Source organism: Oncorhynchus gorbuscha, linkage group LG23, assembly GCF_021184085.1.
Source record: "Oncorhynchus gorbuscha isolate QuinsamMale2020 ecotype Even-year linkage group LG23, OgorEven_v1.0, whole genome shotgun sequence".
Lineage (NCBI taxonomy): Eukaryota > Metazoa > Chordata > Actinopteri > Salmoniformes > Salmonidae > Oncorhynchus > Oncorhynchus gorbuscha.
Window position 1 is genome coordinate 9,790,205 of NC_060195.1, and position 20,869 is coordinate 9,811,073.

General features: G+C 45.5%; 1 protein-coding gene across 1 annotated transcript; it reads right to left on the bottom strand.

The window, feature by feature from the left end:
* Positions 1–10,509: 10,509 nt before the first annotated feature.
* Positions 10,510–19,362, bottom strand: LOC124011597 (ganglioside GM2 activator-like). Its single transcript, XM_046325050.1, has 4 exons — positions 19,086–19,362; positions 18,828–18,980; positions 16,186–16,409; positions 10,510–12,312 (listed from the first exon to the last, which is right to left on the bottom strand). Exons 1-4 carry the CDS (start codon positions 19,191–19,193, stop codon positions 12,183–12,185), a joined length of 615 nt encoding a protein of 204 aa, XP_046181006.1. The 5' UTR covers positions 19,194–19,362; the 3' UTR covers positions 10,510–12,182.
* Between the last annotated feature and the right edge of the window lie 1,507 nt (positions 19,363–20,869).

The window sequence follows — 20,869 nt, forward strand, 5'->3', positions numbered from 1 at the left end:
TCATGTGAGTCAATGGGCGGTTCTCTTTCAAAAAATAAAAAAACTGATCTTAAAACAAACTGAACCGACCCACGTTCTAGAAGGGGAAACAGGGTGTAGATCAGTGGATTGCTCATCCTGTTACGCAAAATTTAGGCTTGTGGGTGTTTCAAATCTATGGAGTTGACATTTTACCGTAATACACCAAATACAAGCCCTATCAGATTTAAATCACACATAATAGGTTACCTAATCATAGGTTTCATGCATGGTTTATTTTTCCTATTGCCTAGAGGCTATTTAATTATATCAGGCCTATTATGTGTCCAATAATATTGAATTCTCACTGTAGTAAGATACAAATGAAGAATTGTATGGATTGATCTGAATCTGTCATTTTATAGCGTTGGACTAGTAACCGAAAGGTTGCAAGTTCGATTCCCCAAGTTGACAAGGTACAAATCTGTCGTTCTGCCCCTGAACAGGCAGTTAACCCACTGTTCCTAGGCTGTCATTGAAAATAAGAATTTGTTCTTAAACTGACTTGCCTAGTTAAATAAAGGTAAAATAAATAAATAAAAATGTTGGTTTATAATACATGTTGAGGAAGAGTCCATGTGAAAAACACACATAGTCAATGGACATGTGAAAGACACAGTAGATACATCCCTCCCTCCCTCCCTCCCTCCCTCCCTCCCTCCCTCCCTCCCCCTCCCTCCCTCCCTCCCTCCCCTCCCTCCCTCCCTCCCTCCCCTCCCTCCCTCCCTCCCTCCCTCCCTCCCTCCATGCATCCCTCCCTCCCTCCATCCATCCCTCCATACCTCCCTCCCTCCCTCCATGCATCCCTCCCTCCCTCCCTCCATCCCTCCCTCCCTCCCTCCTTACCTCCCTACCAACCTCCATCCCTCCCTCCCTCCCTCCCTCCCCCTCCCTCCCTCCCTCCATCCATCCATCCATCCAGGGATGGATTTTACTTTACAGATGAATTCCGTCTCTGAGGAGAAAGGTCATGCTGGTCTTGCAGGGAGGGGTAGGCAGCTGTAAAGACTCCATATCATAGCCTTACCCCTGTAGGCTGCACATAGCCCTCTGGGATCATTTACCAAGCTGCAACATTTCATCCTGTTGCACCTCATGACTTACCAATTCAATCAGATTGTATTTGTCACATGCTTCAGTGTAGACCAACAGTATACGTACGGTCTTTCCCAACAATGCAGAGAGAAATAAAATACAGATATAATAGGAAAATACATAACAAAGACTTGGTGATATACACGGGGTATCAGTAATTAGTCCATGTGCAGGGGTAATTGAGAGATATTTTATTTGACTAGTCAAGTAAGTTAAGAACTAATTGGCATTTGAAATGAGTGGATTACCTGGTCTAGGAACAATGGGTTACCTGGTCTACGAACAGTGGGTTACCTGGTCTAGGAACAGTGGGTTACCTGGTCTAGGAACAGTGGGTTACCTGGTCTAGGAACAGTGGGTTACCTGGTCTAGGAACAGTGGGTTACCTGCCTTGTTCAGGGGCAGAATGACAGATTGTTACAGATTGTCAGCTCAGGGATTTGAACTTGCAACCTTTCGGTTACTAGTCCTACGCTCTAACCACTGGGCTACCCTGCAGCCATATACATGGAGATATGTACATATAACTAGGACTAAAGTGACAGATAGCAAATAGTAGCAGCAGGGTATGTCATACAACAAAAAGAATTGTTGCAAAAAGGGTCAATGCAGATAGTTAAATAGTTAACCAAATAGCCAGACTAACTATTTAGTAGTCTTATAGAGGGTAGAAACTGTCCAGGCTGCTGTTGGTTCCAGACATACAGTACGTAAGACTGGTTGATATGAACAAAAGGGACAGACAACGGATGCTGGAATGTTGGAGTTATTGTTAAAACCCCACCCGTTCTAAAGATGTCAGACGTAATTACACATCCAAGACCTTCTTCAATAACAACATCCATTTCCAGAGGTTCGTGAAATCAGAGGTCTGATCTCTCACAATGTCACAGGGAGGCTAAATGATCTATATGTATGGAATGTATTGATGTGTGTGTGGGTGTATGAGTGCGTGCGTGTGGTCTTGCACACAGAATGTAAACTACTGGGCAGGTTGGCAGTGTCCCATGAAGAGCTCTGCTCTGATTGGCTTTTAGCTGACAATCACATTTCCCAAAGGTGACATCATGGGTTAAATGCAAAACTACAAGAGGTTAAAGAGATATGACTCTGAAAGTTGGCACTCTTACAAAAATACATTTCCCTGCCATTAACATTCAATCATTTCAACATTGAACAAAGAGATTTTATCTCATAGATAAGACTCAAACATATACGACTCTGAAAGTTGGCCCCACTTCAAAAATACCTATATTATCTCAATCAACATTGCATTATTTCAACTTTGAACATATTAGAGACAGAAAGTCTCTCTTGCAAAATAGAAGACAAACAAAAAGTTGCATAAAAACAATAAAAGTGTGTAGAACAATGGATTCCAATGTCTTTGTTTACTCTGAGACAACAGCTGTCTTCTCTACATCCCGAACTTGCAACCTTTCAAGTCCTAACAACACTGGGCTATTTCCAGAGGTTATAACTAGGACTAAAATCAGAGGTATTTCTTTACTCTGAGACAACAGCTGTCTTCTCTACATCCCGTATTTCTTTACTCGGAGACAACAGCTGTCTTCTCTACATCCCGTATTTCTTTATTCTGAGACAACAGCTGTCTTCTCTACATCCCGTATTTCTTTATTATGACACACCATCTGTCTTCTCCACAACCCTGCAATGAGTCTAGTTTACACTAAGCATAGATGTGGTACCTCTACAGTACTGATCATAGATGTGGTACCTCTACAGTACTGATCATAGATGTGGTACCTCTACAGTACTGATCATAGATGTGGTACCTCTACAGAACCCGTACGCACCACTGGACCTATAGAACCCATACACACCACTGAACCTATAGAACCCATACACACCACTGGACCTATAGAACCCATACACCCCACTGGAACTATAGAACCCATACACACCACTAGACCTATAGAACCCATACACACCACTGGACCTATAGAACCCATACACCCCACTGGACCTATAGAACCCATACACACCACTGGACCTATAGAACCCATACACACCACTGGACCTATAGAACCCATACACACCACTGGACCTATAGAACCCATACACCCCACTGGACCTATAGAACCCATACACACCACTGGACCTATAGAACCCATACACACCACTGGACCTATAGAACCCATACACAACACGGGACCTATAGAACCCATACACACCACTGGACCTATAGAACCCATACACACCACTGGACCTATAGAACCCATACACACCACTGGACCTATAGAACCCATACACACCACTGGACCTATAGAACCCATACACACCACTGGACCTATAGAAGCCGTACACACCACTGGACCTATAGAACCCGTACACACCACTGGACCTATAGACCATCCTGGTCCCAGATCTGTTGGTGCTGTCTTGTCAACTAATGTTTATGCAGTATGACAATGACCATAGGAGTTGGCAAAACAGCACAAACAGATCTGGAATCAGGCAAGCCTCGATAACACCTTTGGAAAAAACACTGGAAAGAGGAAAGAGATCATCTGGAAGGGTCATTGTTATTGGTCGGCCTAATCATTTATCTGAGAAAGAGGGCCTCAATGGAGACTGGAAAGAGGGAGGTAGAAGGGATGTGACATCCTTCCTTTTCATTACTAGGGCACTAGGATAGGAAATTAGGACTTTCTCAAAGTGAAGGTTTGAGAACAAGGATGAAAAAACAAAAACAAGTCAAAGATTTTTAAGATTGTAGGGACATGCCTTTTTTTTTTACATCAATCCTATAGTCATATGCTTGGGGTGCCGCTCACTTTGAAGACAATGTGTATTAGGCTGGACTATTTCCAAATATGTATGGAACAGTAGGCTAAAACTATGGAGTTCATTGTGTGTGAATAGGGGATTTTATGTAAGAGCCAATAACTGTTTATACATGCTGGAAATGTAGTTTCCCCACATAGACTGACGGTGTAAACATTCACCAATGTGTAAGAGTTTATAAGTAGATGTGAAACTCCATATCCATACATTAACAGTTATTATCTTTTAACAAATACAATCAATTCCAGTCTTAAGCCAAATATTTAGTTTTCAGTAGTAGTCTACTGTAGACTAATATGCATTGTCTTCAAAGTGATCAGCATTTTATAGTGTATTTTTATAGGACTTGGCATTTGGAAAGTCATGCCCCAACCCTACTATAAACAGGGAGTGTGATTGTGGAGGCATAAAAGTATTTGCATAATAAACCCCCATAAAGCTGAAGCATGAGATGAGGGTAGGAAGGTAGGAGGACCAGACATCAGGAGGGCAGGAGGACCAGGCATCAGGAGGACCAGGCATCAGGAGGACCAGGCATCAGGAGGGCAGGAGGACCAGGCATCAGGAGGACCAGGCATCAGGAGGACCAGGCATCAGGAGGACCAGGCATCAGGAGGACCAGACATCAGGAGGGCAGGAGGACCAGGCATCAGGAGGACCAGGCATCAGGAGGGTAGGAGGACCAGGCATCAGGAGGGTAGGAGGACCAGGCATCAGGAGGGTAGGAGGACCAGGCATCAGGAGGACCAGGCATCAGGAGGGTAGGAGGACCAGGCATCAGGAGAGTAGGAGGACCAGACATCAGGAGAGTAGGAGGACCAGACATCAGGAGAGTAGGAGGACCAGACATCAGGAGGGTAAGAGGACCAGACATCAGGAGGGTAAGAGGACCAGACATCAGGAGAGTAGGAGGACCAGACATCAAAAGAGTAGGAGGACCAGACATCAAAAGAGTAGGAGGACCAGACATCAGGAGGACCAGGCATCAGGAGGGTAAGAGGACCGGACATCAGGAGGACCAGGCATCAGGAGGGTAAGAGGCCCAGACATCAGGAGGACCAGACATCAAAAGAGTAGGAGGACCAGACATCAAAAGAGTAGGAGGACCAGACATCAGGAGGACCAGGCATCAGGAGGGTAAGAGGACCAGACATCAGGAGGGTAAGAGGCCCAGACATCAGGAGGGTAAGAGGACCAGACGTCAGGAGGCTAAGAGGACCAGACGTCAGGAGGGTAAGAGTACCAGACATCAGGAGAGTAGGAGGACCAGACATCAGGAGAGTAGGAGGACCAGACATCAGGAGAGTAGGAGGACCAGACATCAGGAGAGTAGGAGGACCAGACATCAGGAGAGTAGGAGGACCAGACATCAGGAGAGTAGGAGGACCAGACATCAGGAGGGTAAGAGTACCAGACATCAGGAGAGTAGGAGGACCAGACATCAGGAGGGTAAGAGTACCAGACATCAGGAGAGTAGGAGGACCAGACATCAGGAGAGTAGGAGGACCAGACATCAGGAGAGTAGGAGGACCAGACATCAGGAGAGTAGGAGGACCAGACATCAGGAGAGTAGGAGGACCAGACATCAGGAGGACCAGACGTCAGGAGGACCAGACATCAGGAGGACCAGACATCAGGAGAGTAGGAGGACCAGACATCAGGAGAGTAGGAGGACCAGACATCAGGAGAGAAGGAGGACCAGACATCAGGAGGACCAGACATCAGGAGGACCAGACATCAGGAGAGTAGGAGGACCAGACATCAGGAGAGTAGGAGGACCAGACATCAGGAGGACCAGACATCAGGAGAGTAGGAGGACCAGACATCAGGAGAGTAGGAGGACCAGACATCAGGAGGACCAGACATCAGGAGTAAGAGGACCAGACATCAGGAGAGTAGGAGGACCAGACATCAGGAGGACCAGACATCAGGAGGACCAGACATCAGGAGAGTAGGAGGACCAGACATCAGGAGAGTAGGAGGACCAGACATCAGGAGGACCAGACATCAGGAGAGTAGGAGGAACAGACATCAGGAGAGTAGGAGGACCAGACATCAGGAGGACCAGACATCAGGAGGACCAGACATCAGGAGGGTAAGAGGACCAGACATCAGGAGGGTAAGAGGACCAGACATCAGGAGGGTAAGAGGACCAGACATCAGGAGGGTAAGAGGACCAGACATCAGGAGGGTAAGAGGACCAGACATCAGGAGGGTAGGAGGACCAGACATCAGGAGAGTAGCCAACCCCCCTGCTGGCCAGCAAATAGCATTCCCAAGTCCCAAATGGCACCATATTCCCTATAGTGAGCTTATAGGGAGGTCAGAAACCTGAACGTATGGTGCAAGGACAACAACCTCTCCCTCAACATGATCAAGACAAAGGAGATGATTGTCGACTACTGGAAAAGGAGGACCGAGCACACCCCCATTCTCATCGGCAGGGCTGTATTGGAGCAGGTTGAGAGTTTCAAGTTCCTTGGCGTCCACATCACCAACAAACTAACATGGTCTAAGCACACCAAGACAGTCGTGAAGAGGGCACGACAAAACCCATTTCCTCTCAGGGGACTAAAAAGATTTGGCATGGGTCCCCATATTCTCAAAAGGTTCTACAGCTGCACCATCGAGAGCATCCTGACCGGTTGCATCACTGCCTGGTATTGTAACTGCTCGGCCTTTGACTGTAAGGCGATACAGACAGTAGTGCGTATGGCCCAGTACATCACTGAGGCCAAGCTTCCTGCCATCCAGGACCTCTATACCAGCCGGTGTCACAGGAAGGCCCTAAAAATTGTCAAAGACTCTAGCCACCCTAGTCATAGACTGTTCTCGGTACCGGAGCGAGCGGTACCGGAGCGCCACGTTTAGGTCCAAGAGGCTTCTAAACAGCTTCTACCCCCAAGATATAAGACTCCGGAACATCGAATCAAACGGCTTTCCAGAATATTTGCAATATTTGCAGGTCAGGACAGGCGAGTGTTCCTAAACCAGGTCAGAGTCTAAACAGTACCAGGGGATAGGCAGGCTCGAGGTCAGGACAGGAGAGAGTTCCTAAACCAGGTCAGAGTCTAAACAGTACCAGGGGATAGGCAGGCTCGAGGTCAGGACAGGCACGAGTTCCTAAACCAGGTCAGAGTCTAAACAGTACCAGGGGATAGGCAGGCTCGAGGTCAGGACAGGCGAGTGTTCCTAAACCAGGTCAGAGTCTAAACAGTACCAGGCGATAGGCAGGCTCGAGGTCAGGACAGGAGAGAGTTCCTAAACCAGGTCAGAGTCTAAACAGTACCAGGCGATAGGCAGGCTCGAGGTCAGGACAGGCGAGTGTTCCTAAACCAGGTCAGAGTCTAAACAGTACCAGGCGATAGGCAGGCTCGAGGTCAGGACAGGCACGAGTTCCTAAACCAGGTCAGAGTCTAAACAGTACCAGGGGATAGGCAGGCTCGAGGTCAGGACAGGAGAGAGTTCCTAAACCAGGTCAGAGTCTAAACAGTACCAGGGGATAGGCAGGCTCGAGGTCAGGACAGGAGAGAGTTCCTAAACCAGGTCAGAGTCTAAACAGTACCAGGGGATAGGCAGGCTCGAGGTCAGGACAGGCGAGTGTTCCTAAACCAGGTCAGAGTCTAAACAGTACCAGGCGATAGGCAGGCTCGAGGTCAGGACAGGAGAGAGTTCCTAAACCAGGTCAGAGTCTAAACAGTACCAGGCGATAGGCAGGCTCGAGGTCAGGACAGGAGAGAGTTCCTAAACCAGGTCAGAGTCTAAACAGTACCAGGCGATAGGCAGGCTCGAGGTCAGGACAGGCGAGTGTTCCTAAACCAGGTCAGAGTCTAAACAGTACCAGGCGATAGGCAGGCTCGAGGTCAGGACAGGCACGAGTTCCTAAACCAGGTCAGAGTCTAAACAGTACCAGGGGATAGGCAGGCTCGAGGTCAGGACAGGAGAGAGTTCCTAAACCAGGTCAGAGTCTAAACAGTACCAGGCGATAGGCAGGCTCGAGGTCAGGACAGGCGAGTGTTCCTAAACCAGGTCAGAGTCTAAACAGTACCAGGCGATAGGCAGGCTCGAGGTCAGGACAGGCGAGTGTTCCTAAACCAGGTCAGAGTCTAAACAGTACCAGGCGATAGGCAGTCTCGAGGTCAGGACAGGAGAGAGTTCCTAAACCAGGTCAGAGTCCAAACAGTACCAGGGGATAGGCAGGCTCGAGGTCAGGACAGGCGAGTGTTCCTAAACCAGGTCAGAGTCTAAACAGTACCAGGGGATAGGCAGGCTCGAGGTCAGGACAGGCGAGTGTTCCTAAACCAGGTCAGAGTCCAAACAGTACCAGGGGATAGGCAGGCTCGAGGTCAGGACAGGAGAGAGTTCCTAAACCAGGTCAGAGTCCAAACAGTACCAGGGGATAGGCAGGCTCGAGGTCAGGACAGGCGAGTGTTCCTAAACCAGGTCAGAGTCTAAACAGTACCAGGGGATAGGCAGGCTCGAGGTCAGGACAGGCGAGTGTTCCTAAACCAGGTCAGAGTCCAAACAGTACCAGGGGATAGGCAGGCTCGAGGTCAGGACAGGAGAGTGTTCCTAAACCAGGTCAGAGTCCAAACAGTACCAGGGGATAGGCAGGCTCGAGGTCAGGACAGGAGAGAGTTCCTAAACCAGGTCAGAGTCCAAACAGTACCAGGCGATAGGCAGGCTCGAGGTCAGGACAGGCACGAGTTCCTAAACCAGGTCAGAGTCCAAACAGTACCAGGGGATAGGCAGGCTCGAGGTCAGGACAGGCAAGAGTTCATAAACCAGGTCAGTCCAAACAGTACCAGGGGATAGGCAGGCTCGAGGTCAGGACAGGCAAGAGTTCCTAAACCAGGTCGGAGTCTAAACAGTACCAGGCGATAGGCAGTCTCGAGGTCAGGACAGGCGAGTGTTCCTAAACCAGGTCAGAGTCTAAACAGTACCAGGCGATAGGCAGGCTCGAGGTCAGGACAGGCACGAGTTCCTAAACCAGGTCAGAGTCTAAACAGTACCAGGCGATAGGCAGGCTCGAGGTCAGGACAGGAGAGAGTTCCTAAACCAGGTCAGAGTCTAAACAGTACCAGGCGATAGGCAGGCTCGAGGTCAGGACAGGCACGAGTTCCTAAACCAGGTCAGAGTCTAAACAGTACCAGGGGATAGGCAGGCTCGAGGTCAGGACAGGAGAGAGTTCCTAAACCAGGTCAGAGTCTAAACAGTACCAGGGGATAGGCAGGCTCGAGGTCAGGACAGGAGAGAGTTCCTAAACCAGGTCAGAGTCTAAACAGTACCAGGGGATAGGCAGGCTCGAGGTCAGGACAGGCGAGTGTTCCTAAACCAGGTCAGAGTCTAAACAGTACCAGGCGATAGGCAGGCTCGAGGTCAGGACAGGAGAGAGTTCCTAAACCAGGTCAGAGTCTAAACAGTACCAGGCGATAGGCAGGCTCGAGGTCAGGACAGGAGAGAGTTCCTAAACCAGGTCAGAGTCTAAACAGTACCAGGCGATAGGCAGGCTCGAGGTCAGGACAGGCGAGTGTTCCTAAACCAGGTCAGAGTCTAAACAGTACCAGGCGATAGGCAGGCTCGAGGTCAGGACAGGCAGAGTGGTCAGGCAGGCGGGTTTGGCATCAGGACAGGCGATGGTCAAAACCAGGAGGGCTAGGCAAAAACAGAGACTGGGGAAAAAGAGCTAGGAAAACCGCTAGTACTGGAACAGAGAGACAGGAAACACAGGGATAAATACACCTGGGATAATAAGCGACACCTAGAGGGGGTGGAGACAAGCACAAGGACAGGTGAAACAGATTGACAGGTACCCCCTGTATATACCGTTGAAGTGGGAAGTTTACATCCACCTCAGCCAAATACATTTAACCTCAGTTTTTCACAATTCCTGACATTTAATCTTAGTAAAAATCCCATGTCTTACGTCTCAGTTAGGATCACCACTTTATTTTAAGAATGTGAAATGTCAGAATAATAGTAGAGATAATGATTTATTTCAGCTTTTATTTCTTTCATCACATTCCCAGTGGGTCAGAAGTTTACATACACTCAACTTCGTTTTACTGTGGATATACAGTGTGGGAAACAAGTATTTGATCCCCTGCTGATTTTGTACATTTGCCCACTGACAAAGAAATGATCAGTCTATCATTTTAATGGTAGGTTTATTTGAACAGTGAGACAGAATAACAACAAAAACATCCAGAAAAACGCATGTCAAAAATGTTATAAATTGATTGAGGCATCTGCTCTGAGACATATTTTGAGAACGAGAGAGGGAGAGAAAGAGAGAGAGAGAGAGCGAGAGAGAGCGAGAGACTCCAGAGCACCTGGACATATGTTAGTAAAGTGAATTGGAGTACACCCTGTAAAAATCAGGAATGAGGACACAAAGAGTGGATTTCCAACTGCAGACTGACTGGTCAACATCAGAAAGACTAGGTACTAACATATCCGTCATGTAATCAACGGTTAACCTCTACTGCCATCCTGTGGCCATCCTGTGAAACTGCAGATAATCAAATCCTGAACACCTTGATTGCGCAATACAGTAATGCATTTCAGAAAACAAATGACTTACCAACATATATGATATTATTTTATTGAATAATTTAAAAACATGTTTTTACAGTGAAATATTGACCAACATAATGCTGATTTGTTACAGTAGTAATTAAGAATGTAATTTCTAAATAATCAAGGTGCAATTTTTCATGTTGATTCCTTAAGACTTCTTTACTTGATAACCATTTCATTAGAATTATTATTTAAGATAGGAAGTGCACTTACATTCCTTACAACACTTTAATTGGTTATAGAACAGGATTAGCCTGTTGGTACGGTATTATATGAGGGAGGGAATTGATTGGCTGCTTTCATTCCATTTCCCTTTGAAACATCACACAGTCCCACCTGATTCGCAGATCTCCTTTCCAGCAGGTCTATTTAGGCACTTTGAACATGTCAACAACAAAACACCTTCAGAAAAAAACAGATCAATAAACCCTCAACAGGAAGAACAACATATTCCCAGGGGTCGTAAAATCAGAAGTGTCACTACTAGCAACAGGAAGTAGAACATATTCCCAGGGGTCGTAAAATCAGAAGTGTCACCACTAGCAACAGGAAGTACAACATATTCCCAGGGGTCGTAAAATCAGAAGTGTCACCACTAGCAACAGGAAGTACAACATATTCCCAGGGGTTGTAAAATCAGAAGTGTCACCACTAGCAACAGGAAGTAGCATTACGACCCATAGAACCAGAAATTATGACACAGTAAGCATCAGCTAGAAACGACTGTCACAATTAAAACTCCTAAAACTGCTCGTTATGTGACCAGTACATTACCCAGGGTAAAAGCCGATGACCAATAGAAGCATATCCACGGCCATTCAACCTTGAGAAGAAATCTAATACAAAAATAATTCTGCATAAAAAAGACAGTGTAAAACATTAAGAAAAATAATCATAATGGTTCTGACAAGTTCATAGCAGTACAGTAGCAAGCCATGCAAAATCACTCAACTTAACTGTTTTACCTGAAAGTGAGTCTGAATCGTAACCTTAAACTACAGTACCACTACAGTAGCAGCTCAGTTACTGCTTGTTTGGTACAGGGCCAGTATCCACAAAGCATTTTAGAGTACTGATCTAGGATCAGGTCCCCCCTCTTATTCATGATGATTGTAAAGGTAAAACTGATCCTAGAGCAGCACTCCTACTCTGAGAGGCTTTGTGTTTTCTAGGCCTAGTTCTCAATTGGCACTTTGATGAGATGAGAAGAGATGAGAGCAGACGTTCCCTTCAGAATAAAGAAGACAACATGTCAGTACACCAGCTCATGGAATGGTACATAATGTTCCCTGTGTCCACCATTTAGTTAGAGTGGGCAGAGAAGGTCATTTATCCACCATTTAGTTAGAGTGGGCAGAGAAGGTCATTTATCCACCATTTAGTTAGAGTGGGCAGAGAAGGTCATTTATCCAACATTTAGTTAGAGTGGGCAGAGAAGGTCATTTATCCACCATTTAGTTAGAGTGGGCAGAGAAGGTCATTTATCCAACATTTAGTTAGAGTGGGCAGAGAAGGTCATTTATCCAACATTTAGTTAGAGTGGGCAGAGAAGGTCATTTATCCAACATTTAGTTAGAGTGGGCAGAGAAGGTCATTTATCCACCATTTAGTTAGAGTGGGCAGAGAAGGTCATTTATCCACCATTTAGTTAGAGTGGGCAGAGAAGGTCATTTATCCACCATTTAGTTATTAGAGTGGACAGACAAGGTGATTTTGAGGCAGCCCAGTTCTTTCCCCATAGCTCCCAGCACTCCTTGTACTCTGTAGTGTCCGTTGGTCAGCCAATAGGGCAGGTCAATGTTAGAAGTCCAACTTTAGTGTACACCCCTTAGAACAGACAGGAAATAGAGGTTTCAATCAATACACTTCCACTTCATCCCAAATGGCATCCTATACCCTATAAAGTGCACTAGGTATGACCAAGGCCCATAGGGCTCTATTCAAAGGTAGTGCACCATGGTCGAAGTATATACAGGGATAAGGTGTCATTTGGGACACCACCTTTGAGTAAAGCATGTTTTACTGTATAGAAAAGGTATGCACCCTCAGGAGAAAGAAAATCGGTCATTTGAACACAGTAGACTTTGAGTAAACAGAAAAAAACGTATCCTTGAGGAAAAACAGAATGAGTACTGAGCAACAGAACGCTAAGTGCAAATGTCGAAAACATTCAGAGAACGTTTTGTTGTTAGGCTAGCTGCTGTTCAACAAACAGCACTCTGTTACCAGTCATTCACAGTGCTATCAACGGACATTCACTACATTGCACTGATGAGGATATGAAAGAGAGAAGTAGCCTAAGTGGTAACCACTGAATAACAGGTACGTTCTACATCACATATCATGTAGGAGTGTTGTGTTCAAAAGGCACCAAATGGAAGAAAATGGACAGATATGCCTATAGAGGGACCAGGAACAACCATGATCATTTTTCATAGCAAAATGGTTTCAAATTATTGTTCCCTATTGAACACTACCACAAACTCTAGACTCACAGCTTTAAAGGGACAGTGGCAGGGGATGGACTATAGTATAGACTCACAGCTTTAAAGGGACAGTGGGCAGGGGATGGACTACAGTATAGACTCACAGCTTTAAAGTGACAGTGGACAGGGATGAACTTTAGACTCACAGCTTTAAAGGGACTGTGGCAGGGAATGGAATCAGTTGACTCACAGCTTTAAAGGGACAGTGGCAGGGGATGGACTCATTTATCTCACAGCTTTAAAGGGACAGTGGGCAGGGGATGAACTACAGTATAGACTCACAGATTTAAAGTGACAGTGGACAGGGGATGAACTCAGTTATTTAAAGGGACAGTGGCAGGGGATGAACTACAGTATAGACTCACAGCTTTAAAGGGACAGTGGGCAGGGGATGGTCATTTACTCACAGCTTTAAAGGGACAGTGGGCAGGGAATGGTCAGTTTATCCACCATTTAGTTAGAGTGGGCAGACTCAAGCATTTAAAGGGACTGTGGAGGGATGAACAAGTATGACTCACAGCTTTAAAGGGACAGTGGCAGGGGATGGAATACAGTATAGACTCACAGCTTTAAAGGGACAGTGGCAGGGGATGGACTACAGTATAGACTCACAGCTTTAAAGGGACAGTGGCAGGGGATGGACTACAGTATAGACTCACAGCTTTAAAGGGACAGTGGCAGGGGATGGACTACAGTATAGACTCACAGCTTTAAAGGGACAGTGGCAGGGGATGACTCAGTATAGTGTACACAGCTTTAAAGGGACAGTGGGCAACAGTATAGACTCACAGATTTAAAGTGACAGTGGACCAATACACTTCCACTTCATCCCAAATGGCATCCTATATAGATTCACAGCTTTAAAGGGACAGTGGCAGGGGATGAACTACAGTATAGACCACAGCTTTAAAGGGACAGTGGGCAGGGGATGGGCTCTATTCAAAGGTAGTGCACTCATGGTACAGGACTCACAGCTTTAAAGGGACAGTATACAGGATAAGCTTTAAAGGGACAGTGGCAGGGGATGGACTACACCGACTCACAGCTTTAAAGGGACAGTGGCAGGGGATGGACTACAGTACTCACAGCTTTAAAGGGACAGTGGCAGGGGATGGACTCAGGGGATGGAATACAATATAGACTCACAGCTTTAAAGGGACAGTGGGCAGGGGATGGACTACAAATATAGACTCACAGCTTTAAAGGGACAGTGGCAAAAAGTATAGATCACAGCTTTAAAGGAAAATGGACAGAATGAGTAAAGGGACAGTGGCAGGGGATGGATGGACTCACAGCTTTAAAGGGACAGCAACAGTATAGACTCACAGCTTGTATAGACTCACAGAAAACAGTGGGCAGAGAACGTTTTGTTGCTTTAAAGGGACAGTGGCAGGGGATGGACTACAGTCAACAAACAGCACTCTGCTTTAAAGGGACAGTGGGCAGGGGTTGGACACAGTGACTCACAGCTTTAACGGGACATTGGCACTGGACATTGACTCACAGCTTTAGGGACATGGGCAGGGACAGTGGGCAGGACTACAGTATAGACTCACAGCTTTAAAGGGACAGTGGCAGGGGATGGACTACAGTACTCACAGCTTTAAAGGGACAGTGAATAACAGGTACGTTCTCACACATCACATACCATGTAGGAGTGTTGTGTTCAAAAGGCACCAAATGGAAGAAAATGGACAGATGGATGCCTACAGAGGACCAGGAACACAGATCATTTTTCATGAACTACAGCAAAAGCTGATTTCAAATTGAACTCCCTTTAAAGAACAGTGGGCAGGGGAAACTACAGTAGACTCACAGATTTAAAGGGACAGTGGCAGGGGATGGACTACAGTATAGACTCACAGCTTTAAAGGGACAGTGGCAGGGGATGGATTACAGTATAGACTCACAGCTTTAAAGGGACAGTGGGCAGGGGATGGATTACAGTATAGACTCACAGCTTTAAATGGACAGTGGCAGGGGATGGATGGCTTTAAAGGGACAGTGGCAGGGATGGACTACAGTATAGACTCACAGCTTTAAAGGGACAGTGGCAGGGGATGGACTACAGTATAGACTCACAGCTTTAAAGGGACAGTGGCAGGGGATGAACTACAGTATAGACTCACAGCTTTAAAGGGACAGTGGGCAGGGGATGAACTACAGTATAGACTCACAGCTTTAAAGGGACAGTGGACAGGGGATGGACTACAGTATAGACTCACAGCTTTAAAGGGACAGTGGATGGACTACAGTATAGACTCACAGCTTTAAAGGGACAGTGGCAGGGGATGGATTACAGTATAGACTCACAGCTTTAAAGGGACAGTGGACAGGGGATGGACTACAGTATAGACTCACAGCTTTAAAGGGACAGTGGATGGACTACAGTATAGACTCACAGCTTTAAAGGGACAGTGGCAGGGGATGGACTACAGTATAGACTCACAGCTTTAAAGGGACAGTGGCAGGGGATGGACTACAGTATAGACTCACAGCTTTAAAGGGACAGTAGCAGGGGAAGGATTACAGTATAGACTCACAGCTTTAAAGGGACAGTGGCAGGGGATGGACTACAGTATAGACTCACAGCTTTAAAGGGACAGTGGCAGGGGATGGACTACAGTATAGACTCACAGCTTTAAAGGGACAGTGGCAGGGGATGGATTACAGTATAGACTCACAGCTTTAAAGGGACAGTGGCAGGGGATGGACTACAGTATAGACTCACAGCTTTAAAGGGACAGTGGCAGGGGATGAACTACAGTATAGACTCACAGCTTTAAAGGGACAGTGGACAGGGGATGAACTACAGTATAGACTCACAGCTTTAAAGGGACAGTGGACAAGGGATGGACTACAGTATAGACTCACAGCTTTAAAGGGACAGTGGATGGACTACAGTATAGACTCACAGCTTTAAAGGGACAGTGGCAGGGGATGGATTACAGTATAGACTCACAGCTTTAAAGGGACAGTGGCAGGGGATGGACTACAGTATAGACTCACAGCTTTAAAGGGACAGTGGCAGGGGATGAACTACAGTATAGACTCACAGCTTTAAAGGGACAGTGGACAGGGGATGAACTACAGTATAGACTCACAGCTTTAAAGGGACAGTGGCAGGGGATGAACTACAGTATAGACTCACAGCTTTAAAGGGACAGTGGACAGGGGATGAACTACAGTATCGACTCACAGCTTTAAAGGGACAGTGGATGGACTACAGTATAGACTCACAGCTTTAAAGGGACAGTGGCAGGGGATGCCGTAGGTGTGTAGAGGTTCAGGACAGTCCTGTCCTGGCGGTATGAGCTGGTTGAGCAGGTCACAGCCGTCTGTGTAATGGCAGCTCCCGATCTCTTCCAGACATGGGACCGTGACCCAGAACCCTGCCACCTCCTTCTCCAGGGTCACATTCACCTAAAAGATAAATATATAGGGCCAGTTAAGTGGGATGTCTGGAAAAACATTGTAGGCTACAGTAACAATGCACCTATCCACAAGGTAGGCCATCACAAGGTTACATTTACCTATGGACAAAATACTGTTATTTAACTACTGTTTGACATTTGACTGGCCAATATGCATCCTAAATAGGACCAGGATGTTATGAAAAACAAAGTATCAATAAAATAACAAGTGTCAATAAAACTATATGTTACAGTTGTACCACCAAGCGTGGCCAGGTTACCTAAAGAGGAGAAAATCAGAACAGTGCCAAGGTGTTTTAAAGCCGTGTCTAATGCCGAGCTATTCTTCACTTGAACATTGTGCCCTAGTCGTTTACAGCAAAGAAGAAACTGTTATATTCTTCCCTTGCAATGATGTCACCATTGGAATTCTGCAATGTTAGAAAGAATTCTGGGTAGGCTATTACCGCCCTAACAAGCTAAAAGGCAGTAACTGCTCATTTGGTCGAAAATTAGTTAATGTCATTTTTGCTACATTAAATACATGCTTAATCATGTGGACAAGTATCCTGCCTCTATTGTATTGTGTTCAGGAGAAAATAGGGGGTCATGTTATCAGTAACTGTATAAAGTTACTGTGAAACCAAGGTAAATAAAAGGCATTTTTCTCAGTTCCACACTATGAGCAGTTACTGTCTTTTTACTTGGTAAGAAAGGAAAATGATAATCTGGCACTGTGATCTAAGAAACTGTTTTCCAAGAAGAACAATTAAGTCACTCTTCTATGTGTAACAGTATAACTTCACGTCTGTCCCCTCGCCCCGACCCGGGCTCGACCCACGGACCCTCTGCACACATCAACAACTGCCTCCCACGAAGCATCGTTACCCATCGCTCCACAAAGGCCACGGCCCTTGCAGAGCAAAGGGGAACAACTACTTCAAGGTCTCAGAGCAAGTGACTTCACTGATTGAAACGCTATTTAGCACTGCACCATCGCTAACTAGCTAGCCATTTCATATCCGTTACACATGCATTGCATCATCTAAAGCAGAATGTCTAGTACGTCTGTTGCAAAAACTTTCAAAATGCAACAATATTACATTGGTGCATTCTTGATCCGAACATTGCCAACACCACTGTCAATGCAATCCCTTCTCCTGTGAACTCTACATTGTAAGAGTGAGCATTGTATCAGGAAGTATACTGTACATTTCATATCTATTTGTGTCATCAGTGCAGCAGAGTGGGGTTTATGTGGTGAGCTGCTCACATGAAGCTCATGGGATCAGTGAGTCAGACAAACCTTCCGCAGGCAAGTCTCTACCTGTTTAACAACAACACAGCACCCAGAGCCACCCAGAACTACCCAGAGCCACCCAGAACTACCCAGAACTAACCAGAGCCACACAGAACTACCCAGAGCCACCCAGAACTACCCAGAGCCACCCAGAACTACCCAGAGCCCCCCAGAACTACCCAGAGCCACACAGAACTACCCAGAGCCCCCCAGAAGCACTCAGAGCCAACAATAGACACACACAGACAAAGTGTAATAGGCTCTCACATGTCTGAATAGGCCTACAGACTGAAATGGCTAAGTAACAGCTTTCAATTATTTTTCAGGAAGAACTGATGGTCTCTTATTTATTAGGGCTATAGTGTGTATAACTGGCTTTTATTGTGACCATTTTTATCCACCAAGAGCCTATATATTAAAAAGACAGGCAATACCATATGCCTACCTCAAAAATGAATTGGTTAATTACCTTTCACTAGCTACCAGCGCTGTAAAGTCTTTAAGTAAAAATACTTTAAAGGAAAACTTTAGTAGTTTTTGGGGATATCTGTACTATTGATATTGTTGTCGCTACATTCCTAAAGAAAATTATGTACATTTTCCTTTAGCAGGACAGGAAAATTGCCTTATTCACACACTTATCAAGAGAACTTCCTTGGTCATCCCTACTGCCCCTGATCTGGCGGACTCACTTAACACATGCTTTGTTTGTAAATGATGTCTGAGTGTTGGAGCATGTCCCTGGCTATCCGTAGATTTTTTTTTAAACAAGCAAATTCCACCTGGTTTGCTTAATATAAGGAATTTTAAATGATTTATACTTGTACTTTTACTCTTGATACTTAAGTATATTTCAGAAATTACATTTACTTTTGATACTTAAGTATATTTAAATCCAAATACTTTTAGATTTTTACTCAACTAGTATTTTACTGGGTCATTTTCACTTTTACTTGAGTAATTTTCTATTAAGGTATATTTACTTTTATTAACTATGACAATTCGGTACTCTTTCCACCACTGCTAGCTACCTAAACAAATCAGTGTACTTCATAAGTAATCAAATAGCATTCAAGATCTCATTTGAGCATTTTAGGAGGAGACCCTTGGTGCATGCTGAGTACTAACAGCGAGGGGCGCTGCCAGCTCGACCGTTGTGTTCCCGGATGCACTGGCCGTCAGGTCCCCTGGAACTGTGATGGGGTCCGGGGACAGGGTTAGGGTCTTCAGAACCGCTGGGTCGTCTGGCTTACCGCAGTTCTCCCATGAGAACCCAAAGATCTGTGCAATAGTATTGAATAGTCTATGTTACTATACCATACATAATGAATTGATAGCGTAGGTTACTGAACAACATTTTAACACATTTACAGATACTTCACTCGCCTTTGCAGAATATGCCGTGCGCGTTTTCTCGAATTTCAAAGCGTCATTCACCTGCATTACAATGCATAGTGTTATCACAGCAGCAATACAGTTCTTCATTGTGCTCATCTACCCAACAGCAGAACTATAAATAATAACGGTTAATTCAAAATAACAGCAGAAATCGCGTAAACTAAGATTGTGCACGTTTTAAAAAGAATCGGTAACGACTGTGTCATAACAGTTTGTGAGGCAATGCGGCAAAGACTTGTTTTCACATTTCAGTCCCACTTCCGTGTTTATCAACGTAAACTGGACGCTCGTCACGTGACAGACTCCATCAAGCGGGCGCAAATGTCAACGGACAAATCTTTAATTGTTTCCCTCGCGCCCTCGCTCCTCTCCTTCTCAAAACTCATTGTAGGAGAAAGTCAGATAGGCGGGACCTCTGGCTCTCTCATCCAATGGGGTTTGAGAAGGAGGCGAGTGGAGAGAAGACGCGAGGAATTAAACAGTTGGGATCTTCCCACAGTCAGAAGTTTATTTACCAGATGCGTTAGAATATAACTATATTTACCAGATCGTAATCAATTGAATCCCTAACGTGATACCTCCAATCAGGAAATTGGTCTTAATTCTTTAGATTGATCCATTGTGATACAGGCTTTTGTGAACAAATCGAATCCATAGCCTGTCCCCAGCATAAAGACAATTCAGTGGCTACCAGATTTCGTTCTAAAAACAGTAGCCAAACATCTCAGCAAAACACCCATCCATTAGTATCCAATCCAGGTTCAAAAGACAAGCATATAGCATTGCAGCTAAACCCATTGGATAGGCTTTAATCAATCAATCACATTTATTTATAGAGACCTATTTACAACAGCAGTTGTCACAAATGCCTATACAGAAACCGAGCCTAAAACCCACGAGAGTAAGCAACGCAGATGTGGAGGTTTAATTGGTTGCTAGCCTGAGGCACTGTATTTTGAAGACAACGTTTACACATATCTAGGTAGCTGGCCTACAGTTACAGTAGCAGACTTGTCAACGGGCAGCATCTTGTTCTGCAGTACTGTCATTCTGCTTCCCACCACCAGATGGAGGTATTGTCTTTATTTCCTCACCTCCCTGTGAACACCATGGCATGGCCTACTCTCAGAGATTTGACATCGTAGACAATGCTGAAAGCAAAGTCCAGCAGTGTCTTGCACAAGTTGTTTTGAATTTAAATGTTAAAATAATTTCAGTGTTATTTTCTGATGTTATAACACTATAGTAGTGTTTTTGTCAGTCATATACCTAGTCAATCATATAGCCTTTATCTAGTCAGTCATATAGCCTTTATCTAGTCAGTCATATAGCCTTTATCTAGTCAATCATATAGCCTTTATCTAGTCAGTTAAATAGCCTTTATCTAGTCAGTCATATCACCTAAATGTCATGCACTGACAACATTTATCCCAGCTAGGCAAAATATTGAACATTTCTACAAGCTGATCAGGTTAATATTCTGCAGATGCATTAAGATATTTCTAGCAATGCAGCTCATGCAAACAGCCATTGGATGAATGCAACATGCAGCGCACTCGCTGATTTATATATATTCTGGTGGGACAGCTAATAACCCTGAGACAGCATAGTGACAGGACTGGTGGGACAGCATAGTGACAGGACTGGTGGGACAGCTAATAACCCTGAGATAGCGTAGTGACAGGACTGGTGGGACAGCATAGTGACAGGGCTGGTGGGACAGCTAATAACCCTGAGACAGCAGAATGACAGGACTGGTGGGACAGCATAGT